Raw genomic sequence first — 23,781 nt, forward strand, 5'->3', positions numbered from 1 at the left:
CTCCTCGGCCGGTGAGCGAGATTAGTCTCGCCCACCGGCCGACGTAATCACTAGGAGGAGCGGCGCGGAGGCGGAGACAGCGGCGAGGGACATTGCCGCTGTCCCAGGTAAGTCACTGAAGGGGTTTTCACCCCTTCAGTAACCGGGGATTGGTGGGTGGGAGGGAGAGGGACCCTCCAGTGCCAGAAAAACTGATCGTTTTTCTGGCACTGGAGTTTCCCTTTAAATAACTCTGTTTATGAAGCCTTTGGCATACCTCCCTGCAAGTTAATTACAGGGCCTTCCAACACTTTCTGTAAAGAGGCATCTAATGTTTACTTTCTTTATTGGAAGTTCTGTTTAATTTGGAACTTCTTATCTCCTTTTAAAAGCCTCCTAGACCCCGCAAAAGCCTTCTGAATGTAATTACATTTCAAGTAAAAGCAGAGCAGGAGATAAAAACTTTTAAAGTAAGTTACATCTGATTGAAAGTGAAACCATTTTGTTTTTCATGCAAGCTGTGTGAGTGACAGCAAGGGGAGGTGTGGCTAGGAATCATTGACAGAAACACAAGTGTTTCAACTACTAAATGACATTGAATTGCGCGGTGAGACTTCAGAGGCATGATCTATACACAAAAAATGCTTCATTAAGCCAATGTTGTTTTGGTGATTGTAGTGTCCCTTTAACCTGTAGTGGTTCTGGTGCTTAAAGAGTCACTTAATTATATACTGATTTCATCAGCTATATTACATACAAAGCTAAAATATTACCTTTTTTTTTACACTGTGAAGCTCTTTACATTGTAAAGCTCCACCCAAGTGGATGATAAAACCTGCTCTGATTAGAGATTAAAAACATATATTAACATTGTGATAAGAAAAATAAATACCTTTCTTTTATGCTGCTTTGTTCTGCACCAGTTAGTGGGCGGCATCACGAGTACAGAGTGCCTGCAGCTGTAAATAGCAAACGCTTTGTAGAAATATCCTTTCTTCTATAAATTCACTGTCATTTTGGCCAACACAATGTATAGATAATATTTAAGCCTGCATGGCACTGTCACTATTCTTAAAGCAAAAGTGTCACTTTCAGAAAAGTGACGTTCCTTGTTCTTTCAACACATCAATTGCTATAAAACCGAACCTGAGGTAATTAACGCGCTACTGGAAATGTTGGAGCAATATAAATAATTTTACCACATGACAGGAGGCTTCATATTTGCATAACTCTCTTTACTGAAAATCTCTAGCAGCACAGAAACAGTAACAACCAATCAGAAAAAAGGAGGATGTTAAAAAAAAAGGCCCTGTAAGACCGCGCCCTTCCTCTTTATTTGCTGCTCCAGCCAAGTGCACAGGGCAGAGTCATTTGTTCTCCCTGTGCTTAACCCCTTAAGGACACAGCTTCAGAAGCTTGTCTTACGCTTAATGACACAAGCAATTTTTGCATTTTCTTGCTGTATGCGTTCAACTGCAATTTGGATCTCTCTCGTTTATTGCAACGACACATATTATATACTGTTTTTTAAAGGACATAAAGGGCTTTAATTTGATGTAACATATATATATATATATATATATAAATGCTTATTTATTATTAAAAAAATACAGAAAAATGCAAACAAAAAATAAATGTTGTGTTTTTTGTACAGTTTTTGCAATAATAATGTGTGCCTAGTTAGTGCAGGTTAAAGAAAGTAATTAAAAATAAATTTATTTAGTTGTTCTTTTTTACAGAATATATAATGTGTCTGGGATTTTAAGTTTATTTTGGTAGTTACAGGTCACAAAGCACAAGGAGTAAAATAAACTTTTAATGTGGAGCGATTTTAGAATTTGGTATGTTTGTCTTGTAAGATTAATAGCCATAAAAGAAAACAAAATTGCCACACAAAAGTATATATTTATATAAAGTATACATCACAGGCTATTGTCCTAAGGTTGTTTTGACACTTTCTAAGTAGCCATTTCACCGCCAATCTCTGCTAAATATTGGAGTAAAATTTAGTTTTTTGGGTTTTTTGGCACACAAACTTATAACAAATAACTTCTCATGTGTATTTTGTAAAGTTGGTGTGTGTTATTCCTGTACAAAGTTTTATTTTGTGTTCAGTTACTTCTGCTGAGTACAACGATACCCCCATTTTATGTCTTTGGCACTATTTCGTGAAGCTACAGTGCCATGTAGGAGACCTGTCCGTTTCAACATTTACAGTAGAATTTTGAGAGGCGGATTTAATGGGCCTATGCTTCAATTTGGGGTATTATAGCAGTTTGACTGTTCAAAAAAACCCCACAAAGGCCTACCATTTGTAAAAGTAGACACTTCAGGGTATCTCATATGGTGCATATTGTGCCTTAACATGCCCCCATTTTTTCACCAATATATGCCAAAGTATGTGGTAAAAAATAATTTTGGGCATTTTTTACATACGGATTACATTTTTGCTGGGCATTTTGTACATTTCATATGTGCCACTAAGTTCAAACCCCCCAAATTATGCTCAGCTAAGTCTTCTGAGTAAAACAATATGCCCAATGTATGACCTAGACACTATTTTGTGAAGTTACACTGCTGTAAAAGAGACGTAACAAGTTAAGGTTTTTAAGTGTGAATTTTCATGGAGGGTTTTGATGCGTCCGTGTCCCACTTTGGAGCACTTAAGCAGGCTACATATTACAATTACACCATAAACGCATACCATTTCTTAAAGAACACATCCCAGGGTATTTCAAAAGGCATATTTTGAACCTTAGCGTGGGATAATTTTTCCGCTAGCTTGTACCAAGTGTAATGATAATTTTTGCCTTTTTGACACACAAAGTGAATCTGCACAGTATATTTTTCAAATCGTATGTGTGCTACGACTGTGTAATACTTCATATGTTGCTCAGCTATGTCGGCTGAGTACAGAAATACCCCCGTATGTACCTTTGCCTGGTATATGTGGACATCGGAGGGGCACATTTGGGACACAGCCATTCCAGTTCTTTTCAAACTTTAAATTTTTACGCTGTGTCCATGTCCCATTTTAGAAAACGAAATGTGTCGTCCATTTTCTGGAATCCTGGCACAGACAGAAGTCAGCACTCTCCCCCTTCGCAGACAGTCCAGTTCCTCGGTTTCGTAATCGACTCGCTGAACTGTGTACTGCTCCTTCCAGCCTCAAAGATTACATCCCACCGGAAAGAGTTTAGATGGGTTCACAATTCCCCTCTGGATGCTTGCCCATATAGTGGATCTTCTATCGCCCCCAATTCATGCAATATTTCCAGGACCACTACACTACAGGGTGATGCAATGCCTGACAGCGAACGGCCTTTGTTCCGGACAGTCCTACGACTACTGTATACCACTTTCAATAGACGTGAGGACAGAGCTCCACTGGTGGCTCCTACACATGACAGCCTGGCATGGCAAAGTGGTCTTTGGCTCCTCTCCGGATTTCTTAGTGGAATCGGGTGCCAGCCTCTGCGGCTGCTGGGCTCACTGCACAGATTCCTCTATGGGGGACCTTGGCGGGACAAGGAGGCCAGCCTCCACATCAACTGCCTAGAATTGGTCACGGTGTCCTTCGCAACTCTCAGTCTGGCCAAAGACATGTCAAACTGCTAGATCCTACTCCGCATGAACAAGGTTTCTGCGGTGCAATATATCAATTGCCTAGACCAGCGGTTCCCAAAGTGTGGGTCACGACCCACTGGTGGGTCGCAGGGCGATTCCCAGTGGGTCGCGCTGACTCACACATCCAGGGCAGCCGGGTACTCAGAAAGGCAGACTGATTAGTCGGGCTCTCGGTCCGTGACCGCGGGCCTGACAACAGGAGGGAGCCTGGCGGCTTGCCCTGTATGCCGCCGGGCTCCCTCGAGTCAGTCTGCCCAGCAGCTCCGGTCTGCAGCTCCGCCGGGTGCAGAGCTGCAGACCGTGTGATAGAAGTCTTGTGAGCTCCCAGAGCGTTCTCATGGTAACACTCTGGGAGCTCGCAAGACTTTTATTACACGGTGAGCTGCAGACCGGAAAGGAACCCCCCACTGGACCACCAGGGAATTCAGTGAAGGTAGGACACAGCCCCCTGACACCCCCCCCCAAGTAACCCCTTCACTCCCTGCCCTCCCTAAGTAACCCCTTCACTCCCTGCCCTCCCCCAAGTAACCCCTTCACTCCCTGCCCTCCCCCAAGTAACCCCTTCACTCCCTGCCCTCCCCCAAGTAACCCCTTCACTCCCTGCCCTCCCCCAAGTAACCCCTTCACTCCCTGCCCTCCCCAAGTAACCCCTTCACTCCCTGCCCTCCCCATGTAACCCCTTCACTCCCTGCCCTCCCCATGTAACCCCTTCACTCCCTGCCCTCCCCAAGTAACCCCTTCACTCCCTGTCCTACCCCATTTAACCCCTGCCCTCCCCCCATTTAACCTCTTCACTCCCTGCCGTCCCCAATGTAACCCCTTCACTCCCTGCCCTCCCCCCATGTAACCCCTTCACTCCCTGCCCTCCCCCCATGTAACCCCTTCACTCCCTGCCCTCGCCCCATGTACCCCCTTCACTCCCTGCCCTCCCCATGTAACCCCTTCACTCCCTGCCCTCCCCATGTAACCCCTTCACTCCCTGCCCTCCCCACACTAACCCCTTCACTCCCTGCCCTCCCCAATGTAACCCCTTCACTCCCTGCCCTCCCCCATGTAACCCCTTCACCCCCTGCCCTCCCCCATGTAACCCCTTCACTCCCTGCCCTCCCCACACTAACCCCTTCACTCCCTGCCCCCTCCCCACACTGTGTAATCCCTTCACTCCCAGCCCTCCCAATGTAACCCCTTCACTCCCTGCCCTCCCCAATGTAACCCCTTCACCCCCTGCCCTCCCCACACGGTAACCCCTTCACTCCCTGCCCTCCCCACACGGTAACCCCTTCACTCCCTGCCCCCTCCCCACACTGTAACCCATTCACTCCCGCCCACCCCCCACTGTAGCCTTTTCTCCCCCTGCCCCCCACACTGTAGCCTTTTCTCCCCCTGCCCCCCACACTGTAGCCTTTTCTCCCCCTGCCCCCACACTGTAACCCTTTACCCCCCTGCCTGCCGACCCCTTCTCCACCTGCCTGCCCACCCCTTCTCCCCTTGCCTGCCCACCCCTTCTCCCCTTGCCTGCCCACCCCTTCTCCCCCTGCCCACCCACTGTAACCCTTTCTCACTTTGCCCTCACACTGTTACCAGCACACACACTCCCTCCCTCACCTCTCCCACACACTGTCACCCTCACCTCCTGTCTCTGCGTGTATGTGTATCTGTGTGTCCTTTTGTGTCAGTGTGTGTATATTTGTGTGTCTGTGTGTATCTGTGTACATGAGTGTCTGTTTATCTATGTGTGGGAAACTAGGTGTCATTTTGTGTATTGCTGTCAGGGTGTGTATTTGTGTGTGTGTATATGTGTATACACTTCACACATACTACATACAAAAAAACATGATTACATTAAAACACACATTGTGTATATGTATATTTTATAAACACAATACACACACTGCATCCACTACACACACACACACACACACTGCATCCACTACACACGTACTGCAAACGCAAACATTACATACAAACACACACCGGCATTAAAACACAAATTATCTACAAACACCCCTTCATTCAAACACCAACACTCAAAAAGCACACCTGCATTTCAAGTCCGACACTACATACAAACACCCATGCATTCAGACGCAAACATTACAAACAAGTATACCACTACATTCCAATGGCAACAGTACATACAAATACACCCATACATGCACACATATACTTAATACAAAAACATGCTTACATTCAAACGCTCAAACACTGCTCACAAATATAACCCTGCAATGATAAGAAAATGGTAGATCCCCATCTGGTATAGCATTATTGAAATTCTCCGACAGATGGGGATCTACCTTTTGGCCACACTTGCACTAGAGGGGGGCCCAGAAAACATATTTGCACCAGGGCACTCTCTACATTAGTTCCACCACTGGGATAATCAATGTGAGGTGCCTGGATGAAAGAGCAGGACACAGCACTTCTGATTCTGAGTCTGTGAGTAAGCAGTTGTATGTCTCTAAAACTGATTGCCATGATGTGCAACGTTTCTGCCTCTAAAACTGCCATGATATCCCAGAATTATGCCTCTAAAACTGCCATGTTATGCTAATTTTATGCATCTAAAACTGATTGCCATGGTGTGCCAATTTTATGCTTTTAAAACAGATTGCCATGGTGTGCCAATTTTATGCATCTGACTGTTTGCCATGGTATGCCAATTGTATGCCTCTGAAGCGGATTGCCATGATGTGCCAAGTTTATGCATCTAAAAGTGATTACCGTAATATGCCAAGTTTATGCATCTAAAGCTTATTGCCATGCTGTGCCAAGTTTATGTATTTAAAGCTGCCATGATGTTCCAATTTTATGCCTCTAAAACTGATTGCCACGACGTTCTGAATTTATGCCTCTAAAGCTGGTTGCCATGGTGTGCCAATTGCAAGCCTCTAAAACTGATTGCTATGGTGTGCCAATTGTATGCCTCTAAAGTTGCCATGATGTGCCAAGTTTATACATCTACAACTGATTGCCATGATGTACCAATTTTATGCATCTAAAGCTGATTGCCATGGTATGCCAATTGTATGCATCTAAAACGGATTGCTATAGTGTGCCAATTTTATGCATCTAAAGCTGACATAATGTTCCAATTGTATGCCTGTAAAGCTGATTGCCACGGTGTGTCAATTGTATGCATCTAAAGCGGATAGTGTGCCAATTGTATGCCTCTAAAGCGGTTTGCCATGGTGTGCCAGTTTTATGCCTCTAAAAGTAATTGTCATGGTGTGCCAATTGTGTGCATCTAAAGCGGATTGCAATGGCGTTCACTTTTTAAAATATGCATTAAAAGCAAGTGGGTCTCGAAAAATTACCGTTTTGAAAAGTGGGTCTCGGCCCATAAAAGTTTGGGAAGCCCTGGCCTAGACGGAACCATGCTTTCCCTCCATTCATGCTGGCGAGGGTACTCTGTCACACACGAATCCTTTTTCGACTATTTCCCCTTCTGGATCTATGGAATTCAGCATTGATTATTTGGAACTTTACCACACGTTTGTTGTTCATGGTTTATGTATTTGTTACCTGTTTTTATTGTCGCTACAAAGAAAGAGGAAGGACGTGGTCTTACAGGAACTTTTGTGTAACATCTTTCTTTTTTCTGATTGGTTGTTTATGATCTGATATTCACCTCCTGTCATTACTAAAATTAAGATTATAGTTATACTACGTTAGCATAATCTACAATTGTAATAGTTAATAAAGTAGCAAAGGTAAATTCTATACAAATGTAAAGTATAGTATCTTGCATTAGCATCTTCTTCAGTAGAGATGTGGGTACAGCATTGCATGGGTTAAATTATTTAAATGGTTTCCCAGTGTGACCGCCATGGCATTTAAATATTTTTTTTTTTTTTTTTAAAACATCTACTATGCAAAAATAAAACAAAAAACTAAGCACAACTAATAGATGACTTCTAGTTATTATTGTTATTATTATCATTGGCATTTATATAGCGCCAATTTTTTCCGCAACGCTTTACCATATGAGCTGTCTGGTTGCATAACAATTTTAAAATTGACAGTGACTCTGAAAGGTTAAATCGTTCAGAATAATGAAGATTGCGTTAGAAATTCACTGAAATTCCTACTCTGTATAAATATAGTTTAGGATTAAAAATAGGGAATACTTTGTATTCCACACAACGTGACTTATTGCAAAATATAACAAAAGGCAGAGTTTCACACAACTTATGCGTGCAGTTTCTTCTCATTTGCCATCAGCTATCAGTCAGAATGATGGATAGGAATAAGCACCTTCCTGTGAAATGCTCACAAATGCCTATGGCATTTTTTGTAAAGACAAGATCTAAGGAGGATCCCATGGTCTCATAAAATATTCCATATACCATATACTCGAGTATAAGCCGACCCGAATATAAGCCGAGGCCCCTAATTTTACCCCCAAAAAATGGGAAAACTTATTGACTCGAGTATAAGACTATGGTGGGAAATGCAGCAGCTACTGGTAAATTTCTAAATAAAATTAGATCCTAAAAAAATTACATTATATTATATTAATTGAATATTTATTTACAGTGTGTGTATATAATGAATGCAGTGTGTGTATATGAGTGCAGTGTGTGTATGAATGTAGTGTGTGTATATGAGTGTGTGTGTATGAGTGCAGTGTGTGTGTATGAATGCAGTGTGTGTATGAGTGCAGTGTGTGTATGAATGCAGTGTGTGTGTATGAGTGCAGTGTGTGTGTATGAGTGCAGTGTGTGTGTATGAATGCAGTGTGTGTATGAGTGCAGTGTGTGTATGAGTGCAGTGTGTGTATGACTGCAGTGTGTGTGTGTATGAGTGCAGTGTGTGTGTATGAGTGCAGTGTGTGTGTGTATGAGTGCAGTGTGTGTGTATGAGTGCAGTGTGTGTGTATGAGTGTAGTGTGTGTATGAGTGCAGTGTGTGTATGAGTGCAGTGTGTGTATGAGTGCAGTGTGTGTGTATGAGTGCAGTGTGTGTTTGAGTGCAGTGTGTGTATGAGTGCAGTGTGTGTGTATGAGTGCAGTGTGTGTATGAATGCAGTGTGTGTGTGTGTGTGTGTTGCAGAGCCTTGGTGGGGGGTGGGCATTTTTATTATTATTTTTTTTATTATTATTTTAATATTTTTTGGGGGTTCAATTATTATTATTATTATTTTTTAATTATTATTTTATTTTATTAGTATTTTTTTTCTTCCCCCCTCCCTGCTTGATACATGGCAGGGAGGGGGGCTCTCACTCCCTGGTGGTCCAGTGGCATTGGTAGTTCAGTGGAGGGGGCTGGCATAGAGCGCTTACCTCCCCTGCAGCTCCTTTCAGCTCCCTCCTCCTCCGCGCCGGTTCGGTCAGCACCTCTGTCAGCTCCCAGTGTAAGTCTCGCGAGAGCCGCGGGGTTATAGCGCGGCTCTCGCGAGACTTACACTGGGAGCTGACAGAGGTGCTGAACGGACCGGCGCGGAGGAGAAGGGAGCTGACAGGAGCTGCAGGAGAGGTAAATAAATGCTTCCTGCCAGCCCCCTCCTACACAGCCCTCAGTCTGTATTATGGCAATCTAAATTGCCATAATACAGACATTGACTCGAGTATAAGCCGAGTTGGGGTTTTTCAGCACAAAAAATGTGCTGAAAAACTCGGCTTATACTCGAGTATATACGGTACCTTATTTTGTACCCATGTGAGGCAGCTACTCCTGGTCTCATTTGACAGATGTTGAAGATGTTGCTGGACCTAAGAATGCAGGAACCATGAAGGTAGACCTTAGCTCAGACAAGTAGATCTCCCTTCCCTACCATGTGTCTGGGAGGGTTCAAGTGCCTTTTTATTACTGTACTGAGTTATATCCTCTCAAATAGATATAGAGCAACACATAGCTGACAAAATGCCCACTTCTTGCACTTCACTCTATATGGCTGCCCTTTTGCACCAATAGCATTGTCTACATTGTTAATTGTGTCATTCTGCACCTCAGATCTTCAAAATGATGCAAGTGTTTCTGTATATGATGTAATACAAGCTTGATTTTTACTCTTTCGAGTGCAAAATGACCCATAAAACAAATATTTTGTGACTATGTCCATTGAAATTGTCTGCACACGTCATGTACAGTATGACTAGGCGAATGCTTTTGATATGTAACTAATATTTCTCTTTTGAAAACTTCAATAAAAACTATGATGACTGATGACTATTGTATGTCACTTGCAGGAATGCTACAACATCACTCATACTCGACCTATAAATACCCACGGCAAAGTCGACACTGTGCTCTTGTGTTGTCATCCTGCCTGAAGACCAAGAATTTGGACTACTGACCTTTGGAGCAGCTATATTTGTCTACTGCTCTCCTTGGCTATACTTTTTGTGGCTTGCCCTGATGACACTTTCCTTTTCCATTTGTTAGTGTGAAATACCATGCTGTCATGCAGGTCCTATACTAATAGCCAGTACTTACCTGTTTTTATAAATGGGGAGCTACTGATTGGCTTAGAGCGTCAGCTGACCGCTCTAGCTAATGAGCGGCTCTCCTGCTCAGTGGCACTTTGTCCTTCCTGAAACCCAATTGAAGAAGCCAGGTCCCGCTGGGGAAAGGGAGATGCGGAGCTTGAGAGCAAACTTTGTTGTTGTAAGTCGTATAAACTCTTTTAAAGGGCAACTACCATTTCTTTAGAAATTATAACATTGAAACCCACCAATAACTTGTGTTAATATATTTTCTTTTAACCAATGACACAGGCACAGTCAGGGCATTCAATGCAAATGAGGAGACAAAATAGGGGTGTACATTTTTATACTCAAATTTTATTTTTGAACACCTCACAAGTACATATTGGTTAAACACAGGGGATAACTAAATATTATAATAAATATCACTGGGAGTCACAATCCCCTTTAAGAAGATTTGTAAGCAAGGCCACATGATTACATACATTATTTTCATAACAAGGATTCTATATGTAGAAATAGAAATATAAAGCTATATACACTGGAAAAATCTTGACAAGCCTGGTGGAAATCACAATTCTCCCAGTAATTATGCTAGCCTTTTTTACTTATAGACAGCTGGTTTTGAAAGCTTCCAACACTTTCTGCATTACAATAGGTAAAGTCATTTTCACTTCACCTTAGAATTCTGATAACGCAAATACATCCTTCCCAGTGTTGGTTTGTAAATAAATCTATATACCTACATTTAGAGCAAGTCGATGGCATGCCATGAGCTAAACAGGGTCTCTCACCAGAATATTTCAATTATATTAATAGATATGGGTTAAAGAGGACGGAACACACAACCAGCTGGGTTTATTAAACAGGCTCACTTTAGGGCCAGTACAAGCATGCCGTTTTTAAATCATTATTTTAAAGCCACATCCTATTCAGCAATGGGTAAACATTGCATATATATAATTTATGACAAAGACAAGGTTCTGCGTAAGGGCCTTCCCCCATTTGCTTCCACTGCTATCATCCTTGAGTGAGTTTAAATGTTGGAGCTAGATTTAAAACTTGTTATAGATCAAAAGTACTGAATATAAAGGATTTGTTTTGACACATTTTGGTACATATTTAAAAAAAATGGCGACCTGAAGAACTATGCCCAAAATAGTCAAATTGAGGCCTTTTCAACTTTGCTGTGGTGACTGATTTTCTTTTCTAGGCTGTCAGTACACTACAATTTGATTAAAATACTAAATTAAGCACTATAAGAACTCTGCATTGTTGCAACATGCAAGGCCCTTAGAGAACCCTGAATACACTCTAATTTCTTTGAGTGTTTATAGCGACAGTTGTTTTTAAAAATCTCTACTGCTTTAAGAAAGCCCATTAGAAATCTTAATTCCAGGTTGCCAACATGGGATGGATGTTAACTGTGTGACTAATACAAACAAATGGCCTTGTAATAAAAGGAACTCAAAGATCTATATGTGACTGGTCCTACACGCAGTATGTGAATTTGACAGATGGAGGCTACGGGACTTGTGACTTCATATAGCTCTGTAATATCCATCAGCATGACTTGCATAGCATGACAAAGCATTCAAAGAAATCTGTACAGACAGAGAATTTGTTTCATTCAACTACATTGCTATCAATGACACATGACGTGTTTCAAATGTGAGAACTGTCTCATTTCACCCTTAAATCACTTATAAATCCTAGCAGGGACATCACACATATTCATCATAGACTGGAAGTCTGGTAAGGCTCAGATAATGTATTGCACTAGCAAATATTCCACTAGCAAAAACGGGCCAGTCCAGATCTTGGTGATCATTGAATTTGAGGCCACCATCCTAAGCACAAACCCATCGAAATCTAGGCTAGTAAAAAAAACTGCCCAAATCCTGCTGCCTTTATAGTTTATACAGAACTGTGCCAACAGAAACATCTTCAAATCTGAAAAAAAAATAGTGTGTGTTTGTAGCTCACAGTGTTAGTGGCCCTGGGAGCAATTCACCCCCGCGCCTTTCCACCATTCCCATTGTTACAGTATCATTTTCATTTGTAATGTATGGGCTGTATTTACACTTCACAAACGCAACAAAGATGCTCCTCTTCCCCAAAGAGAGAGAGAGATGAGCCGTGGACTCTGCAAGCTCAGCCTACGGATCAGTTAGAGGACCACTAAAGGCACCCACCACACCACTTCATCTCAATGAAGTGGCCTGGGAACAGTGGCCCTGTCATTTTAACCATTCAATGTAAAACACTTGTAGAAACAGCAATTTTTACATTAAAGGATTAAATACACCTCTATTGGCTGTCTTTCTGACAGCCAGTAGTGGTGCTTACTCTGCCAGAACCGAGTCAAACTTGGTTCTTCAATCAAATTCTCATAGCAGCATTTGATTGGAGGGGCGCTGTGGTTTGCTGTGCATGTGTATCTTATCTTTAAGGCTTCTCTTAGAGATGCATTGGACTGGACGAGACTACTAAAGACTCAGCAGGCATGCTGCAGCAGAGATGTATTGGCAAGTTAAGTAATCTTTATTTAACCAAACTTTCCTATATTAAGGGAGGTAGACAGCAGTCCCAGTGAGCAACGGAACTGTTAGTCCCGAAAAAAACAAACAAAACACAGCCTGGTTCACTTAACAGCATAAGATTACAGCAACCACGCTATGGCTGCTATCATGGTGTTGAGCATGGTGTTGAGCAGTTCCAACTATCCTATATGATAAACTACTTATCCCATAAACTCCTACTGCACTCCAGATTAAAATGTCTCATCTTGGGGTAGGAGAGGTATCTCTGCAGCAGCAGATATATCCACTAAGCAGTGCATGGATGGAAATTTGAAAGATAACTTTATATATTCTTAATTTTTAAAATGTATTTTAATGTTTATTTTTATCTATTATTTGTATAAAGTATTATAAATATAGGGTAAAAATCCTTTTAATCAAAGAACCTCTCATTATATTTTATAATATTATACCTGAAAAAGATATACTCATCATTATTCATTAAAGGGAAAAATTATGGTGAATTGAAAACTGGAATATTATTTAAATTAAAAAACAAACAAAAATAAATAAAACAATTAAATAAATAAATAAAAGATCAAGCCACACAAAGCTGTAATAAAAGCATAAGACTAACAAGTTGGATCATTGTTTTGTTAGTGTATGTGTGTGTGCGGTAGGGGGGTTGATGATTTACCATGTAACCGTCACTCACCAAGGAATCTTTATACACTTGACACCTCCGCTGTAACCATAGTTACAGTACATTATAGAATGCCCTCTAACATGTACAATACACCACCAGCTATTTTTAGATAGGTTCACCACCCAGCACTTATTTTACCACCAGACTGGTAAAAATGGACCCTAGGGATACACAACATTCCACAGAACAATTTGTAAATGATGCTACCCAAGGCATCTTATTATTAATATTGGCATACATATAGCGCCAACTTATTCCACAGCGCTTTACAATATTATAAAGGGGGAAATTTAACAATACATGAGACAATTACAAATTGGTGCAGGAACAATAGGTTGATGAGGACCCTGCTCGAAAAAGCTTGTATTCTAAAAAATATGGTAAATGGAAGATACAATAAACATTGTAGCTATATCAACATTATGGGAACATTGCAAGGGCAAAGAGAGGCAAGAGATTAGAGACCAAGTGTCAAATCTCAACAAGAAGCTAAAGCTCTCAAAAAATGCTTTGTCCCCTCCCCCCTCACACCCATTCCATTGTACTCGTTTGTATTTTAAATACCCTTTTACTTCCTATTTATTAGCCTCTAGTAGCCCCCCATTCTCCATTTGGTAATACACACTATTACCCCAAAACAACCTAGTGGCCTTTTTCCAGATCTGTTGTTGTGGCCTAATTTTGTAAGTCATCTATATAGTAAATAGTGTCTGTGAGGTATATTTCCGTTTTCAACGTTTTATTATTATTTTATTGGAGCTGTTTGGCTGTATAGTGATGGCCACATTTTTATTCCAACTCTATTATTTTAGCGTAAATGTTGCAAGTAGGTTGCCGTCTCATTTATTTGTTCATTGAAACTAATATCGCAATACTTTGGAAAGTAAGAATGAGTAAAGGTGGGGGGGGGACGGAGACGGGAGGGACATGCCAGTCTGCAATGCATGGACTATACCATCTCGGGTAAGTCCATGTGTAGAATTTCCCCAAAAGCAGGACACCATAGTGCAAACCAGAGATGGCGAGTTAGGGACCTAAAATGAGGGACTGTACTGCAGAATCCAGTACTGTTGGGAGGAATATAAAACCCCTTGACAACAGTCGATCATTTTTAAAATTATTATTATTGCCATTTATATAGCGCCAACAGATTCCGTAGCGCTCTACAATATTATGAGAGGGGGTTTAACTATAAATAGGACAATTACAAATCTATTGCCAAGTCAATTTACCAAATAGATATAGCCTTAGTTGATACACAAGGCTGCTAATGTAATAATTTAAATATATATATTTACCTGTAATGGATTGACATTGGTTCTCGGATAGGGGATTCATAGTCCTTCCTACATACAGCAATCAATCCCAGTTAAAAATAAGTAATTTCTTATATTTGATTGGGATTAACACAAATGAAATGCATTAATTTAAATCTGCAGCTGGATATAGACTGGCCAATAAATTATGTGTACCACATTCCAAAAAATCCTAGAATGCAGGAGTATAACAGGAGTTGTGGGATGCTGGCCCATCACTTGGTGGCAGTGTATGCATAGCCACTAATGGCATGCAAATTGTAGACTTTACTGCTATGCCAATGGTAAAATGAAATAAAGTGGTATACAGATATATACTTGTCATCTGCGCATTTGCTAAAACATTATATGTAAGAAATTGTATTTTGTTATATTTGGGATAATAGGTGCACTGTAATTATAACCTTGTTCTGACTAAAACAGACTACAATATAATGTATATGATATAAATTTTAATAAATTATGATATTTTTGTAGACTTCATATAAACAATACATCAAGAGTGTGCTTAATTAATGTCTGGATACCTCAGCATCCTTACATTTAAAAAATATTATTGTAGTGAAAAATTAGTTTTATTATTATTATTATTATTTCACCTGCAAAGCATAGATACAATAATTCACTCAAGGTCACAAAGCCGGTATAATGTGCTAATTCAATAAAGATAACTTAATTTACCGCAGGAAGCAGGTAGCATAAGATTTTAAATATATATATATCTATCTATATATATATATAGATATATATATATATATATATATATTTGCACAAATACATCCTTAGACATGGCAGATAGGCATGTAGGTTTGACCTCCCTTGAGAGGATACAGGATATGATGCCGCAAAGGTCACATGCCTCAAGGTCCCAATAACCTAGATGCTGATGAATCACCACATTGAGGGCATTTGGGGAATTGTTTAAAGATAACCAGTGATGCTGAATGGGCAGAGCTGGTGCATCAGGCATGCCTTCCTGCAATGCAAAGTATGTCCTTGGAATTAAATCCATCTTGCTGTATCTATGAAGGATGAGGATTAACAGGGAACACATAAAGAATAATGTATCCAATCATTGGTAATAAGATTAGATACACACGTAGCATATTTAATAATATCTATAAATACCTGGCATATTATTTATAGAAAAATGATGATGAGCAAAGAGTCTCAATATGTATGGCATAATCTCTCAGTGCCTACACACACCCACACATAGCAAAAAAATGCATGTGGCCTAGGTGAAATGTAACAATTCTAACACACAGAAATATATTCAGTTTATTTTAGGTATAAAAAGATAGGCAGATAGATTTAATCAAATACCAACACTATCCAAGAATTAATATATATATATATATATATATATATATATATATATATATATATATATATATATATATATATATATATATTTATTATTTATTTTTTTAAAGAAAGCAGTACAACTTCCAGGCATTTGCATAAGCTTACACTGCAGCTAAGGACACATCCATGTATATAACACACACCGGGGTGACATTTCATACAGGGGATGAAAGGTATTTCGTTTAGATTGGCATGGCTCCCGGATTGAGCTATTTTTACGGCAGGTAATTGTTACAGTTAGCCGGCGTTCCAGCCGGAAGGGTGTGGGGGTTCCAAATTATTCTGCGACCATTCGACACTCAACGGGTTAATTCAATACATGAATGTTTTTTTATATATATATATTTGTTATATATGTATATGAGCATTTCTATGATGCCTGCGTACTATGGTGAGAAAGGCCTAAACTGAGTCACACTCTGAGGCAGAATGTCATCTACATCCTGTTTTCAAGGACATTGCAGAATTACCCTCCTCTCTTTCTTTGGGGGTCCTTAATTCTTGCATCCCCACTCATAAACCCAGCTGATAGATACACAGACTCCATCCTCTCCTGCTGGCTGTGATACATTTTATAAAAAAAAGGGGGGGCCTATGGAATTATGCCTACTGCACCCCATCTAAGGGGCTCCCTGTACCCCCCATTGCTGTACATTAAAGGGACAGTCACCACTCACCTTTTTGACCTGATCATCTTTCAATTCGGTGAAGTAATAGGCCAGGAGCTGGGCAGCTATCATCCTGAATATTGACCAGTCAAACCCAATAAGCAAATGTTCTCAAGTGCAAAGAAACAAACACAGAATTGCAAGGTTCCTGTCCAAGGGCTGCAGCACTCAATCGGCAGACAAGTCAGTTGATATAAGGCAGTTATGTCTCCCAGATCCCTGCCCTACACACTAAAAGATGCAGGAGGCTTTTTTATTTTTTTTTGCCTGGGACAGTGACATATTAAAACCAGCCCACTGCCTGTCCTTGGATTGGCTAATGTCTGAAGGCTCTGCAGTATTGGAGGGAGAAGCTTTGCTCATCAGTAGTGGGGGCTGTGCAAGGACCTGGGTGGAGGAAGGGGGAGCTGGGGAGGCAAGGTAAAATAGTGCAATGAAACAGTTTATCTGCTTAGAATCTTATGGTAAAAGGGGGTGGGGGTGGGTATACTAATAAAAAAAAGACTGTATACAGTGTATACACTAAGCAACAGTAGAGCAGGATCTTATAGTACAGCATAGGAGGAAGGGGCTGTACAATATCATAGTGATGTGAATAGGAAGGAAGGGGGCTGGATTAATTATTGCTGCCAAATATGTAATTGGGTAGCACGTTCATCACGTAGTGCAGGCTGAGAGACGTCTGGTGCTGTCACACCATCATCACTTCCTGTAACATTATCAATGTTCCACAGTCTATGGTTTCATGTTACTAAACTAGTTAGACAGTGCTTAGTGGGGCACAGGGCTAAGGCATGATATGATATCCTCAGATGTCCCAGTAAGGGTTGAATTGGAGAGGAAATGACAGGCACATATATACACCTTAAATATTGCATGTATTAATATGTACATAACACAAAATTTGGGATGCCTGATGTGTTTGTGTGGTTAACTCTGAATTTTTCTTTAAATTACTTTCCTTATACACCAAAGAACACCCCCCAAATTAAGCACCACCAGTGAAGAAAAAAAATATATATACATAAAGTATCATAATTACCTGTAAAAATAAAAATATATGGGAATTAGGTAAATTGTGAGTGCAATGATTACCTAATTCCCCCCAAAAAATGTATTTCTACAGTGTTACACTATATATTTTTTATATTTGTAAATATTTGTATTAATTTTTTTTATCTTCTTTCCTTATAGATATGCTTTCCAATAAAATATTCATTATTCAATAGTTATGTGAGTTTATAGGAAATTGACAGACTGTTTTTTACTCAGCATTTCGTATAATATCAACATCTGTAAATCATTTGTGCAGAAATATATGTGATACTATATGTTTTCAGATAAATGGATTTGGATTATCTATCTATCTGTCTATCCATCTATCTATCCATCTATCTATCTATCGCAGTGATGGTTCATGCAGCTTTAGAAATTCACCACTGAGCAGTGTAAGGATACGTCGTATTCATTTTATTAGTTTGCAGAGAATGTCTGGTTGCTTTTAAGGAAATGAGTTTAAATTCCTATAGCATTGCTAAGACAGAGAACACGCAATTGTTCTAGTCATGGTGACATGTCACAGTGACTGCTAAGGAACCTGCAATGATACAGCAACCCTTCCCCCCATGTTTTACTACGATCACCAGGTGCATGGGCGGAAACAATTATTCCAAGAATTAACAAAAGCCATATTCTGATCTATATTGCACCAACCCATCGTATTGGAAAAAAGATTGTGCGCTCTTTGGTACAGCCGCAGTGAAAGAGTGGATATTTGGGACAAAAAAAAACGAAATAAAGACATTTGTACAATAAAAACCTAAAGAATATTACTAGTAATAAATAAAAAAAAAACATTCCAAATTCAGCAATTATTACGGAGAAGTCTTGTGATGTGCTTTTGATTCATACAAGAAAAAATATATAAATATATATATAAATGTCTGCAGTAAATCAATGCAAAGGTACGGAGTAAATGGGAAAACACAGACCAGTTCACAATTTTAGTTTTTTATAGTTTTTTAAATGTTATACACATAGCACCGGATTTGTGAACTTTTCTGCAACTCACTGAGGCATATCTGAATATTTAAATAAAGAAAATAGAGTGTACCATTTGGTGCAATACACACACCTACAAAAACTATACACATTATAAAGTACACAAGATATAAAGACAAAAAGCTATCCTATCTCATTACAACAAAAATACAAATATTATATTGGACTTCTGTGTGTAGAAGGATGGCGAGTTTTAGTTTGTCTTAATTCTGTGTTTTAATGGAAACAATCTATTTTTGTGACATATGCACTTATTCAACCCTAGTGCTGAAATGATAATAATCAGCCTCATGATTTAAATTGTTAATGATATTTTAGGTATTCACGTAAATAATACTCTTATCTCAGGTATGGTTATACCTGTTTTGTCAACTTTAATAAGGAGGAGAAGGCAAGTCGTCTTTGTTGTTGTTTTTATTTACATTTTGTTAACAGTAGTTGCTAGGACATTACATAGACCGAACGACTAATTCATTACTTGTTTAGCCTATAACAAGTCTTTTGTGCTATAACAAGTAGTTTTATGCTCAGGTCTAATGAGGACAAGTTTGTAAGGTTCTCAGAGTTTTTGTTAGGTGTAAATTTAAGTGGCTTTCAGCCTTTCAGTAGTTCTGGGAAAAGCAGAAATGGGTATCTGCTATTGATGGTAATCTTGGTATTGGAAGGTATTTGTTGAACAAACAACTGGATCATTGAAGCAGGTTAACAGCAAACAAAGTGTACATTCCTGCTCTGTGCTCCCCACTCCACGTCATTCTGGCTTCATTGTCTGACCTATGGCGCCCTTTTATTATGAACAACCCATGCATCAATAATGTGATGCTGGTTCCATGGCGTCATTCCGTCATCGACACACATGCATGACGCTTGCATATATATATATTTTTTCAATATTTTTTTATTGGGAATGTCAGGTGTTGGTAAGTATGCACAATGTATATGTTCAATAAAAACGGAAAAGAATATTAACCTTGGGACAGGTCAAATGATACTCCGCCAGCCAAGGCAAATAAAGCTAGGGTAATCACCTAACCATATCCGCTAGTTAAGAGAGAAAGGTCACCAGGTTTTACTCATAGTAAAGGGGTAACCCTAGTAATTAACAGTCAGAAAGTAGAGGAACAGAATCCCAAACATCCACTCCCAACAGACGGGGTGTATGAGAAAGAGTACAACCTAAAATATTATAGTAGCAAAACCAAAATAAATTGAATGAAAAACCTTTATTAAGACTAAAACATAGAGCCACTATACCTAACTAGGGGTCCTAAATAGGAAAGACAGTGTCTGAATGCCGGGTAGAGGGTAGCCCTATAGGACAGATGAGAGGCACAAAAGTAACTCCACTCTGGTTAGATATCCTGCTAATAAACAGGTACTGACAAAGTGTAGATGGGGCACAAGGGAATTGTCTGCATATCACTCATCCAGCGGTAATTGTAGATAAAGAGCTGACTATACAAAGAGCAGAATTATCTCCAATGCAAATATTGAAACAAAAGCAAAAATAAAAAAATGCTAGAAAATCAATAATAGGTACACATCATACCCCACAAAAATACTCTGTCCCTAATACCTCGGCACCACCCGCCGGGAGGTGTATAATCAATGGGATTAGGGAGTCCGCCAATAGGCAGTCACCACCTGTGACTAGCATGGCTATATGCCAATTAGGTGATATTTGTTCACATTACCCGTTACAGGAAAGCAGCATCCATTCGTCCATATCAAACTGCCTGCACGGGAGGCATCAGTATACAGCGCCATAGGTCCGACCCCACGTGGGACATGGGCAGCATCCGTGACGTGCGCAGAGTGTGTGTTCAATAGTACTGGGATGGAACATCCCATCCTCAAGCACCGCCCACATGCGATCGCTGCAAACCAACATAGAAAGCGGGCAGTTACCATCATATCTCATAACCTTGTTTATACCACAACTTAAAATTGGTGACTATAGTGTCCACAGTGGTTCTGGTGAATATAGTGTCCGTTTAATAAGATGTCTATCAACTCTTCGGCATAGACTCATGTGCTGAAGAACTGAGTTACAAGCAGAGCAGGAGACACAGGCAAAGATGCAACCCTCCTCCCTCCCCCTCCCTGCAATAATAAATGCATTGTCACCTATGTTTTTCTTAACCGCCATCTTGAATTTGTTGTTCCCTTTTGTGTTTATTATCCCCTCTTGTCATTGTCTTACCCACTTTAGTGGATCTTATCTCCCAATTTTCCCCTTTGTGTGTCTTACACAATTACACCCCTCTTGTGTGCCTCTTACAAGCCCCATTTGTGTTTCTGTTTCTTCCTCCCAGCCCCTTGGTGTGTTTCTTTCCCCCAAGTCCCTTTTGTGTGTCTTTCTCCGCCAAGCCCATTTTGTGTCTCTTAGCCCCAACTCCTCTGTATGTCTCTTTCCCCACAGACAGTGTGTCTGTCTCATTCACCCCTTCTCCAGCCTCTCTGTGTGTCTCTTGTTCACCTTCTTCAGGAGTTGAAGAGAGAAGAAATATGATCTGATACAGTAACCATTAAAGGGTTATTCCAAACCTTAGCAAATGTATAACCTTTTTAAGCTGAAAATGCCCTATAGGGCACTTAAAATCACAAAAAAAGTTCATTAGTAACCTTAATCTAACGCCGGGCAAAGCTCCTAGCATTGCACTTCCACGTCCATCCTGACATCATCCAGCACTGGCATGGTCCAATCATCTTTCATAGAGAAGCCTGTGATTGGCTGGCTCAGAGCGCATGCACAGGCTCTGGGCCAACAAGGGGTGGGAGTGTGGAAGAGTTATTTTAGACTATGCAAATGACAGAGAAGGGACCATAGGGAGCGAGGGTGGGAGGAGAGAGCTTGCTTCCATTTGCAGGTACTCTGCCTGTCTGTTTCAAGTGTGCAGTGTATGCTGACGACAGATGTAAAATAGTTCTCGGCTCCCAAGGCCAAGTGTGCTGGGTTTGTAGCTAGCTCCCTGAACACAATTAAAAGCATCTCAGTATGTCCAGTGCAGTCTGTAACGAAACAATATCATGAACAATGTCGTGGTTGTCAGGATCCTCAAAGGAGCAACAAACAAAGGACTGAAACTATTTAAGAAGGAATTATATTTATTGATCATCCTTTCAAATTGGTTTGTGATTGAGACTGCACACTACGTGCCACAATGAGAGTGTATTAGTATACTTTCGAATAGAATAAGCACTAATTATGACAGGATGAAATGAGCTTAGGAAGGATTAATGCCTTTAAAACAATACCCCCATCCAAAACACAGCTGTGGTCTCTAGTTAAAAGGCATGTCTTTGGTAATCATTGTATAACCCAGCACCCCAATTATATTAATTTTATTATTAACAACATTGAATGTGTTAAATGTCCACACTCATTTAATTAGGTAGCAATGCCATGTCATGTGCATAGAAGACCATAGAGGCAGATTCTCCTATATATTCTAATCTTTCATCACTGTTCTGTTTCAAATGTTTCCCTCTGTAGCTCTTCCCTTGCGCTGTCACTTAGGAGAGTTCTGGAATGAGGATGTAGACCAGTGGCTAATGTGGGGTGCCAGGGAGGGGGAGATCGTACTCACTAGAATAAGTTGGTGACAATAGAATGCGCTTAAGAAATGAGGACTCTGGGTCCCTAAAGTAGATTGGTGTGAGGATACATATACTTAAAGGACGACTGTAGGCACCCAGACCACTTTGGCTTAATAAAATGGTATGGGTGCCAGGTCCATCTAGGATTAACCCTTTCTGCTGTAAACATAGCTGTTTCAGAGAAACGGCTATGTTTACAAATTGGTTAATCTCCTGTTCTCCAGGGGGACCCCATTCGTTGAATCAGACACACTTCGCTGCCCTCATGGCAGATACATCTTTGCGAAGGGGACCATACACGGCCAGACATACACCTTTGCGAATATTTATGCGCCAAATGCTAACCAATACAGATTTCTCCGAACGACGCTGACCACCCTGATGGGATTCACGGAGGGCACAATGATTATAGGCGGAGATTTCAACCTACCGCTCCATCACCAAGACACTTCGGCAAACTCCGCTCAACAGGCACCCAACAGGCACGCGCGAACGATACAGCTCCTACACCACCACCAACTCACGGATTGCTGGAGAGCACTGAACCCCACTGCAAGGGACTACACATTTTATTCCACGACTCACGCCACCTACACCAGGCTGGACTACTTCCTCCTGCCATACCACCATCTACCCCTCCTCGTAGAAGCAGAAATTCTGCCCATGACATGGTCAGACCACAACCCCATTCGGATAGGACTCAAGTCACCCCTGTTTCGACCTCGCCAGCTCTCTTGGCGCCTCAATGAATCGATCCTTGCAGACCCAATCCTGGTCACAACGACAAAACAAACTATCCAAGACTACTTTCGCAACAACGAAACCGAAGACACGACGCCCCTGATGTGCTGGGAGGCACACAAAGCAGTACTCCGTGGACATTTTATTGCGCACTGCTCGACACGGAAAAAGGCACACAACAAACAAATACAAGACCTCAACAAGGACATAGCGGACCTGGAATACCACCACAAACGGACAATGGACCCGTCCACATACCGCGATCTGATTCTCAAGCGAACCCAGCTCACCGAACACCTGAACCGAGCAATTCAACGCTCCTTCTAACAATTCCAACATCTGGTATATGAACACGGAAACAAATGCAGCAGACTCCTAGCAAACCTGCTGAAACAGCGCAGAAATCACCTATATATCCCCAAGATTAAAAACACTGACCAACAAATGTGCCATCTCCCGGACCAGATCGCAGCGGCGTTCACCCAATACTACGAAGACCTCTACAATCTACAAGGTGTCGCACAGGCTAACAGGGAACCCCGCAAGACAGAGGCCATTCATGCATATCTTGAAGCAGCCGGACTGAAACAGTTATCTACCCCAAACCGGGATGACTTGGAGGCCCCTATAACAGTAGAAGAACTGGCGTACGCGATCAAAAAAGCAAAGACAGGGAAAGCACCAGGGCCAGACGGACTGCCGCTGCAATACTATAAAACCTTCCTACCAGACCTCCTGCCGAAACTACATTCAGCTCTGAACTCAA

At 40.9% G+C, this 23,781-nt stretch overlaps 1 protein-coding gene across 1 annotated transcript in view; it reads right to left on the reverse strand.

Moving 5' to 3' along the window:
- LOC134575071 (hexokinase-1) overlaps positions 1 to 16,869 on the reverse strand; it is a 57,755-nt gene extending 40,886 nt beyond the window's left edge. Inside the window, exon 1 of the mRNA XM_063434212.1 lies at positions 16,623 to 16,869. Coding sequence (XP_063290282.1) covers positions 16,623 to 16,685 — 63 coding nt within the window. The 5' untranslated portion in view covers positions 16,686 to 16,869. The remainder of the gene's footprint in view (positions 1 to 16,622) is intronic.
- Positions 16,870 to 23,781: the final 6,912 nt, after the last annotated feature.

Source organism: Pelobates fuscus, chromosome 10 (genome assembly GCF_036172605.1).
Source record: "Pelobates fuscus isolate aPelFus1 chromosome 10, aPelFus1.pri, whole genome shotgun sequence".
NCBI classification, from domain to species: Eukaryota; Metazoa; Chordata; class Amphibia; order Anura; family Pelobatidae; genus Pelobates; species Pelobates fuscus.